Source organism: Falco cherrug, chromosome 13 (genome assembly GCF_023634085.1).
Source record: "Falco cherrug isolate bFalChe1 chromosome 13, bFalChe1.pri, whole genome shotgun sequence".
NCBI lineage: Eukaryota > Metazoa > Chordata > Aves > Falconiformes > Falconidae > Falco > Falco cherrug.
The window spans coordinates 22,849,860-22,859,458 of NC_073709.1; the positions used below are offsets into that span (position 1 = coordinate 22,849,860).

The following is a 9,599-nucleotide window of genomic DNA, read 5'->3' on the forward strand; positions in this document are numbered from 1 at the left end:
TGGGCAAAATGCCAGTACAGCAAATAACAGAGAAACCCAAGAAACTTTTTCACCCCTTATTTGAATAGGTCAAACTTTGAAAATACAGGCACAGTTTTTAGTGAGGTCAGAAGACTTGAAAGTGGCTAAGAATGTACCCCAGCCTTTAAAACTAGCTCTATGGTAAGATTTTCAGGAGAGCTTATTTATAATCTTACAATGTCCATTCATATAAATAGGAGCAGAAACAGATCAGTGCTAAGCACTTCTGAAGACATTACTATACATCACCAACAAAACCTTCGGAATTAATGGAAGTGACAGACTCCTTCATTTGCACTCAGTGACAGGATAGAAAATATCGAGTGAAATGACATCTCCGGGTTACAGTAATTTTCAGCAGTTCCACAGTATTTGAAAAATATAAATTAGCAAAATTATTGCTCTCTGTATTAACATCAACTTTAATACTTTGTTAACCAGATTTCAGCACAACTTAGAAGCATTTCTTTGGCTACATTCTCAAGCAGCTTTCATACCTGACCAAAGGCGAACTGTTGTTGTGTTACTCCAATTGACGTGTGACTGAAGGTGCTGGCGGATTTGGAAGAGGATGCTGGAAGACGATGCGATGCACTGACAGGAACTTGAGTTCTGTTCTGTGTAAGCTGATCTCCAGTGAAGTTTCCTCCTGATGCAACAGACTGAACCGATGGTCCCAAGCTAGGATGTACTGAACCAGAAGAACTTGCAACAGCAAATCGATTAGAAGCTGACATATTTGAGACTGTAGACTGCCCAGGTGACATCGTAGTAAAACTCGATCTACCTTGAGAAACACTAGCTTGACTGGGTGACAAATGCAACACCGTTGGTGATGCCTGCTGCAGTGGCACCTGTCCACCAACAATTTGTGAAGTTCCATGATTTACTATAACTTGGTTTCCAGGAGCTGTGAATGTCTGGCCGGAGACAAGCTGAACAGCTGTGTTCTGATTATTCAGCATCTGTCCCGAATATGACTGGTTGGCTCTTAGCATGTTTGTAGAGTTCCTGTTGAGCATTACATGCTCAGCAGACACTTGGCTGGGAACCAGCTGGGAAGGCTGAGTCTGAAGAAGTTGTCCATTTATGGCCTGGACATGATGAACTGAATTAGAATTAACAGACAAACTTGTAGGTATAAGAAACTGGTTTTGAGGTGTATGAGGCTGTCCCATAGGAGAATGGATAACAATACTACCTCCAGCATTGCTAACTGTCTGAGGTGTAACTGACTTTCTTGCATTTTGTTGATTAACGATATTAACAGACATATGAGGACCAACTACTGAACTCTGAGGTGAGTTTGCAGACCCAAACTGAATCCCTTGCTGCACGTGATGCTGCTGTATTCCCAAGTTATTCACATTGTAAGCAGTCTGCTGACCCATCTGGATAGGCTTTGGTTGGATATTAATGGGAACTTTGTTAGAGTTTGGGGCCAAACCCCTTTGAATGATGATATTATGGACAGGCAATGACGTCTGAAAATTTGTGCTGTTAAATGGAACGGTTACAGGTTGTGCTACTGGACTTGAATTTGAGTTACCAAACAGTGAGTTACCATTTGGAGTTTGTCTATGAACCAAGAGGCCACTACTCATGTTTGCAGGTGTTTGCTGACCATTGCCTTTCAGTATTATCTGAGATCCATCAAGGTTATTAATGGTCATCATGGAAGGTTGATTACTAAATGAACCAATTAGCTGTATCTGCCCAGAACCACTAATCTGGCTGCTATTAGACAAATGCTGGCTGGGAACACTAATTCCGACATGTTGCATAAAGCCGTGTTGCACACCGACTGTATTGCTTGCAAAAGATGCTCCAACAGGTTGCTGTACCACTTGAGTAACTCCTATAGGCTGCAACGTCTGACCTGAGTAATTAGAAACATTAGAAGCCTGAGTAAAGGATGCTGATGAAGAAGGATGAAGCTGAGCTTGTGCAAACTGTTGGCTAGAACCTACACTGGCATCCAAATATGCCTCTTCTGCCAAAGTCTGTTCAGTAATATTGGCCTCCTGCAAGGACTTCTGAAGAATATCAAAAGGCTGATCCTCAGTAAGATCAGGTAAAGGAGAAGATACAAGTTCATCTTCAAGAAACTGAAGGCTACTGGACAGCTGCAGTCCATCACTAGGCCCCTCTCCAAGCTGACCGCTTACACCTTTTATAGACGACTTCGGATCAGTGCTCTGAAATGCAAACCAAGAAATACATCATTTTCAGAAAGCCCAAGCTCTACTTTGTTTCCCCATTAAGCTCTTTTTCATGCAAGCAAACATTCTTTACAGAATTATATTCTTCGCATAGTCTGTATGTAAGGTGGCATTCATCCCATACAGTGGGCCAGCATAAACATGTGTGTCATTGGCACCCCACTCATGCCCACATAACAGACTGCTGGAGACACCACTCTCACTTCTCAAGTCTTCCAGTTCCACAGCACTCAGCTCTGCAGCTGCACTGTTTCAAGAGGATGTGACAAAGTACCATTTTCCCTTCCTCAAGCTGAGCACTGTATGGACAAAGGGATAAAAGAAAGGAGGAATGAGAAGACCTCCATTGTAACTCAGTTTGGGGCAAGGTTTCAGCAGCAACAGTAGTAGCCCGGAAAAGGCAGGAGAAAGCGCCTTTCACAATGCTCTTTCGCTGACTTCCTCTAGATCCATCTCCAAAACCCTACCGATATTTCAATAGTCACACAATGCAAACTAGCAAGTATTTAATGAAGTAAAGGAATTACACTAGCTCTTTGTTTAGAAAAATTGTAGAACCAAAGTAGTATGAAAAACAATGCTACAGACTGTGCTTTATGCTAGTAAAAAGATTAGAGAGAACTATAAACATTGAAACTACAACAAATATTAAGTGGCACCTTGAATGAAAAAAAATCCTTCAAATTCATATCCACAAATACTGTGATAAGGAATATCAGAACCTACTTTACTCTGGCCTACGGCTAGTAAGATTTTCCTAAAACAACATTATGTCCAAAAACTCTAGAGAACACAACTATCAGGATTCTACAGGTGGAATGATGAATGTAAATGCATACTACTACTTGCAATAGTTTTAAGTTAGACAGAGTACACCCTTCTAAATTGCAAAATCGTATCTCAACTATTCAAAAACAACATGCACTTTCTTTTTAGGTCAAGATAATGCAAAACATGAGTGTGAAATTATCAGACCATTCATACTCCAAGTCTTCACTCCTTGAAGGTCACAGACACTTGTTTTCACCTCATATAACCAGTGTGAAGATGCTGCAAGCCGTAATTATCATATGCAATAACGTCCCCACCCTAACTTCAGTTCCCCAAGCATATTTATTCAGAATTTTACCCCAATCTCTTTCCAAATCAGCCTGTATATTTTATGAAACTGTCTCGATGTCTGCATCTTATGAACACGTAAAATTACAAATTGGGTTCTCAACTGTACCTAGCTACCATCAGGCAGAGCAAAAAGGAGTCACTAACTAGGGCATCACTAGAACTCACAACTGTAGAGGCTCTTGTGGAGAATTTCCTATTGCACCTGTAACCTGCCTCCGTGACAATGACCAATCTGAAATATTTCATGACTGTGTAACTTAAGAGGGTTCCAATTAATGCTATTCCAGTTAGTACTAACAATATAACTATTACTACTACTACTAACAGCAACAGTAGTAATAAATAATATTACATGCAATCAAGATTAACAGTTTGAAACTCTCCCACTGGAATGAAGAACCCCAAGTTTCACTCCCTCCTTCCAGAACTGTTTAACATCCAAAACCAATTTTACGGGCACGGAACCTGGGACCTTCCAACTTAACATCTGAATCACTGCTTCCCAGATTCAGAACGGCCATGCAGTACACCATGCTACTTTCAACCAGAACTCAGTGACTCTGCAGCTTCATGAATCTGCTTATTCTTGAGTTTTCAAGAGTCTTATTCTTGCTGGCTCCATGCATGAATATTCTGCTCTTTTAAGCTGTTCTACCCTACTATAATAGGAAGGTGGAAGCAGTCACTGAGTACAACCCACAGAATAGGACAATGGCTAAGGAACCCTCTCATGCGGGTTTTAAGAGAGACTGACAACTGCCCAAGGAAACCAACCTGCCATCAGTAGAGGTGTTATGCAATCATTCAGCTCAGGGTGGGGGGTGGGGAGGAGGGGGCAGGGCACAGGGGGGCAGAGTGGACACTGCTTTCTCATCCTTCAGTCAGCAGGAACTTAATCTTGTTTGTGGTTAGGTGTTGGCTGAGCATGCTTACCAGCTGAGGCACTGAACCCTTGACACTGAATTTGTCAACTCTGCCACTGAAAGGCATGAGACGGGCATCAAGACAGTCAATCCTACTTCATGGTAGCAATTCTGAATACATACAAAGACAGAACTTTCAGTATCTGCAAAAACTTCAATGACAACAAACTCAGAAGCCTTTAACTTTTCACGTATCTTACATTATAAGCAGGGACTGAAAAAACATCTATTTGTATTTTAGATACTCCTTGCTCCTTCACAACACACTATAAGAATCTGTATTTGCAATCAAGTCATTCTTCACTTAGGTCAGCACAGGGCTCTCATGCAAGGGAGGGAGGAAAAGAAAATGGCATTGGTATTCATGATGAAAATACAAAGGATGAAAACAGAACACGAGAGGAACAAGTGCTGGAGAATGTAAATACAGTAAGCCATCCTAGGAACACACACTAGAAATCCCTGCTCCTCTGACCATCTGCCTTCTAGATTACCTAACCCCCAACCTCACATACCAGAAAGCTCTTTTGGCTTTCACCAAATATTTTTGTTTCTTCCAACTACTACGCAAGAATCCCACATTGCCCAGAATCTCCTACTCCTCAAAATCACTCCAAATACTCACTTTCTGAAAATATGCCAGAAATACACTCCTGATGTCTTTCCACCTACTCATGCGTAACAGAAAAACCTTTACAAACAACTAGGAAGTCTAGGCTTTGACAAATGCATGTCATATGTCACCTTTTTCCCCTATAACCTCATTTTCCTTAGAATTAAGTCTACAAAACCCACCTGCCATATTGCATACAGGAAGCTGCTGTCCGATAATGGCTAACTGGTACCAAGTTGAAACCACTGCTCCTGATTAGCTGAAAACTGGGCATACCCATTACTGTTGGTACCCCACTCCCCCACCATTACCTCAACCAGCTTATCTGGAGAAAGAACTGTCACTCAATGTTTCTCCTGTAATATTTAGTAAGGATATCAAAATGAAGGATGGGGCAAATACTTCACATCACACTACTGTAGCTACAGAAAAGTCACTAGTTCTCTACACACAGATAAACAGTTTTCAGGATTTATTTATGCCAATTATTTAAGATCACCTACAAGTATACCCACATATCTGTTAGGAACATGGGACAGACTCAAGACAACAGTACAACAGAAAGAGGAATTACCAAGGAAACCCTACCCTATGTATTCTAATAACTGAACTCTTTTTTAAAAAAAAACACACCAAAGAAATTAAAGAAATGTGGGTCAGAAGGGATCTCCGGAAGTCATCTAGCCCAACCTCCTACTCAAAGTAGGACTACTACAGTATTAAAGTAGATCAACATTGGCTTTATCTCCAAGCATGGGGATTCCACAACCTCATTGGGTAAAACTTGGTCCTGGGCTGCAGTACACTCCTGGTGAAAAAATAATACCGAAGACAACTTGCAACACCTAATGAATTTGAAGTGACTTCCCTAACACTGATGTTACAGGATGGAAACATCCCAAGCTAGCTATTCAGTCTAAAGAACAAAAAAAACCCCATTTATTAATTTAAAAAAAATGCTAGCTCAGATTCTACTTAGAAATATGAAACAAAACCATCCTAACATACACAGGAAATGCATGAATGACCAACTTTTAAGGTCTACATTTGAGCTCAACTATACATCTACCATCACTAAGATTACAAGTCCAGTTTACAAGAGAGTTACACCGGAGAACATTTTCACTGCTCAGCAAGCTGGTTTACATATTTACAAAACATGGCCCAACAGCGCAGTATCTTTCGATCAATTCCCCGCTGAAACACTTAAAATATTAACAGCATGAGGTGGTTCTATGTCAGCATTCAGAATGTGCATATGAAAAAGGTCAAAACCTTTTATAAAAGCCATGTAAAGCCATAACAGAACCATGCAATCTCAATACAAATATAATTTATCTCCCGACCACTTACATTGGAGTTAGCGAAAATTGAATTTGAGTTGGCTACAGAATATTCTGCATTAGTCAAGTCTTCATTGCTCTGGTAAAAGACAAAAATAATGTTTAGAAATAACACACTCAATGAAGGTTATATATGTCTAATACACAGGAATGCTACTTACAGATTTACTACTAGGTCCATGTAGAAAATAATTCAGTGCCTGTGGGTCCCTTAAGGGAGGGGAAAAGAAAAAAAGTTACCACTTTTAGGAAGCTCTTTCTGCTAATGAAACTAATTTAACTAAGCCATATACTGCATTCATATAAATCAGGTTTATAATAAAAGCACATTTCTTTCACTGACTCCAATGCAAAGCTGAAAGTTAATACCATCTGAGGATCTGTGTATCTGTATCAGCACAATCTTCAGATGTTGATGGTATTTGCTGTCATTGTACCAAGGCATTTCAAGCAATAAACTATGTTCAATACAAAACTTTAGTTGCAGTCTACCTTACTTCCCTTTATAACAGTATTACTCATACTGTCTTAAAACACACAGGATATTATGACAGCACATAGTACAAAACCAAAGGAAAATACTAGCACCAAATAACATGAGAGCTAAAACAGGTATCATTGCTTCTCCAGAGATGAACTACAGTGTCTGTTTAGCTAGTGCCTAAATCAACAGGGTTATTTACAAGCCTGAATCTTTAACATGTTTTCTGCCACGTTTAACATTGACAAAAATACCCTAGTGACAAACCTGAATCTTTAACATGTTTTCTGCCACCCTTAATGTAAGTCAGCAGAAATTTATGCTTGCCAGAGTAACAGTCCCTTCACTTGGAGAAAAGAGCAGCACCTTTTCCAAGTGAAATCAACCATAGATATAATTGATTAAATAGTATGAAATACAATTTCAATGTATTTCATTAACTTAGCACTATCACTGAATAAAACTCAGATTAAAAATATGGTCTGGTTGAATGATCATGGGAAATTCAGACAAAAAAATACATTAATGTAACTGCACATACAAACCAAGTAAAAAACATTAAAAGGTTGTGTTACATGGGATTATTTTAATACAACAATTATACAGCATTTCCCAACATGTCCATTAACATGAGGAGTAAAATGACATGGAGTTTTTTTTATTTTAAAATATCTTTATTGATTAATAAGTAATAATACAACATTCTGAGAAGCAAATTCTCACGTAAAAAATATTAATTCAAAACATTTCTCCTTCTCTCTTGATCATCCTAGAAAATAAAGAGGGAACAAGTTAAAGATCTTTCCAGTTTACAAATACTCTTCTAAAAGCACAAATACACCTCTGATTTCTCTCTCTTTTATTTCAAAAACAAGCTTATTCATGTGTTTACAAAAGACATTTTGCTACCTGGCAGGGACCTCATGGCACTATTACGCTTACAACATAGAAGTGGTTACATATATTTTCAAATAGTAGATTACACTAAATTTCAATAATTAAGGAGAATAGGACTCATTATCTCATATAGGGCTCTATCAAGCTTATGAGTCTTATCAATAAAATAACCAGGCCGCTTAATACTAGTTACACTCACTGACTTTAAATCATTAAAAAATGCAACTGAAAATGAAGAACACTTCATCACCTTAAATATTGTCTTTAGTAAGGAAGGAATTTTAGAAGGCACTTACCAAAATCAAAGATAAGATGGGTAAAAAATGCTGGTTTCTATTCTTCTAGATGCTTAAGACAGTAATTGCTGCCAGCAGCAGGAAGAACACTGTATTTTTTCACACAAACACTCATCTGTATAGAGAGCACTTCATTTCCTGGACCACCTGTGAACTTGTAGCAGGATCCTCCTGATTCATGCTCACCACAGAGCATTTAATTGTCCCATGCAGTCAATTATCATCTTTATGTTCCAAGGAGGATGTGTTTTCATACAGCTCCAATCAGTAATCTTGCACAGTATACTTCACAGAATGTAACTGTCTGCCATTACCGGCAATGCTTTTGCTACAGCATCCACAGAGTAACCCCCCAAATTACAGCAGCCACTGTGGTGGTATTTTGGTTTTTCTGAAGGTAAAGCTCCCATTGGTTTCACTGGAAGCTTTGCATGCATGAGAAAGGTAAATGGCCGATGTATTTAAGACAGTAAAAAAATCTTGTATGAAGCAGAAGTGAACTTTTAGCAGCTGCTACAAGACTGATGTCATACTAACTTCTGGCAGAGTTTGAATAAAGTATTGTACATTAAATGTTCGATGCTCTTTTAAAGTTTTAAATGCGTTATACTGTATTAACTCTCCTTCAATACTGACATGAATGTTGGCCAAAGGAAGGTAATTTCTCATATACACAATCCACAAAAATCTTGCTCATGCTCCAGCTACCAACATTATTTTTTGAGATTCCCATGTAGAACTATAAACCTCCAAATAAATCTGTTACAGAAATGATGAAAAGAAAAAACAAACCAAACAGGACCATCTAAAATCCCCAATTTTATTAAAATCAAGTATCTTTGAGCCAAATGCTGATAAATTCTTGTTTGTTGTGAATACTTAACAGCACCGGGTAGCAATCCTATTTTTCTAACATTTCCATGCAAATGCATGTCATTAGTAGAAATTATTTATAATTTTACTTTTCCCTGTAAAATACAAGCATAGTGTTAATAAACCATTTAGTTCCACTACTCAAAAAATTGAGATCTTTATTTTTTAGTTAAAAAAAAATAGTTCTTTGCAGCAAAGTTTGTAACAAAATCCCTAGTAACGTGCTTCAACACCGACCTGATATTGCCACTAGCTGAGAAGGGAATCCAACCTCCATGCACACTTTATTCCTTCACCTCTCTGGAGGAGAAGGCCAGCAAGTGGACTGTCAGCTGGTATACACTGGGGCTGAAGGCTGTGTGATACACACATCTCCTCGGGGAGAAAGTGAAGCATAGCTACTCATTTCATTTGCAAGTCACCTAGTCTTGAGACAATACTGAGACAGAATCACCTTCAAGAAGATGATTTTGCAAAACTATTTTTTCCAACTTTTCTGAAAGAATTGCTTAAGGAAAACTTACCCAATAAGGTCAAGGAGACAGGATTCATCATCATCATCATCCATGACAACTAGAACAAAGAGGGAGAGGATGGATATTTGATGTGTCAGACAAAAGACTGCCTTCAACAATAAGACCAATTTAGAATATCTCAATATTTTTATTTGATTTATGAAGCTGACAGTGTCTACTATTGGCAAAGTTCTTAAACCTGCACCTTCTACAGAGATCCACTGATTTATCTCAAAATGAAATTCAGTCACATGTAATGATGTACAAAAGCCCATGCAAAGTTCTACCATTTA

The 9,599-nt window shown here is 38.6% G+C and overlaps 1 protein-coding gene and 1 long non-coding RNA gene across 6 annotated transcripts in view; both read right to left on the minus strand.

Moving 5' to 3' along the window:
- The window catches only part of BICRAL (BICRA like chromatin remodeling complex associated protein), a 46,021-nt gene that overhangs the window by 11,307 nt on the left and 25,115 nt on the right, over positions 1-9,599 (minus strand). For 4 of the 5 annotated variants that reach the window (XM_055725343.1, XM_055725344.1, XM_027805143.2 and 1 more), the window contains exons 2-5: positions 9,316-9,364; positions 6,406-6,454; positions 6,255-6,323; positions 519-2,219 (exon numbers count right to left, since the gene is read on the minus strand). In XM_055725343.1, coding sequence (XP_055581318.1) covers positions 519-2,219; positions 6,255-6,323; positions 6,406-6,454; positions 9,316-9,359 — 1,863 coding nt within the window. In that variant the 5' untranslated portion in view covers positions 9,360-9,364. Of the gene's footprint in view, positions 1-518; positions 2,220-4,298; positions 4,400-6,254; positions 6,324-6,405; positions 6,456-9,315; positions 9,365-9,599 lie in introns of those variants that run through there. The other variant, XM_014279792.3, reaches the window with a different exon arrangement.
- Positions 7,378-9,309, minus strand: LOC129737244 (uncharacterized). The gene is made up of 2 exons (XR_008734846.1): positions 7,919-9,309; positions 7,378-7,494 (listed from the first exon to the last, which is right to left on the minus strand). It is a non-coding gene; the product is annotated as an uncharacterized LOC129737244 (long non-coding RNA).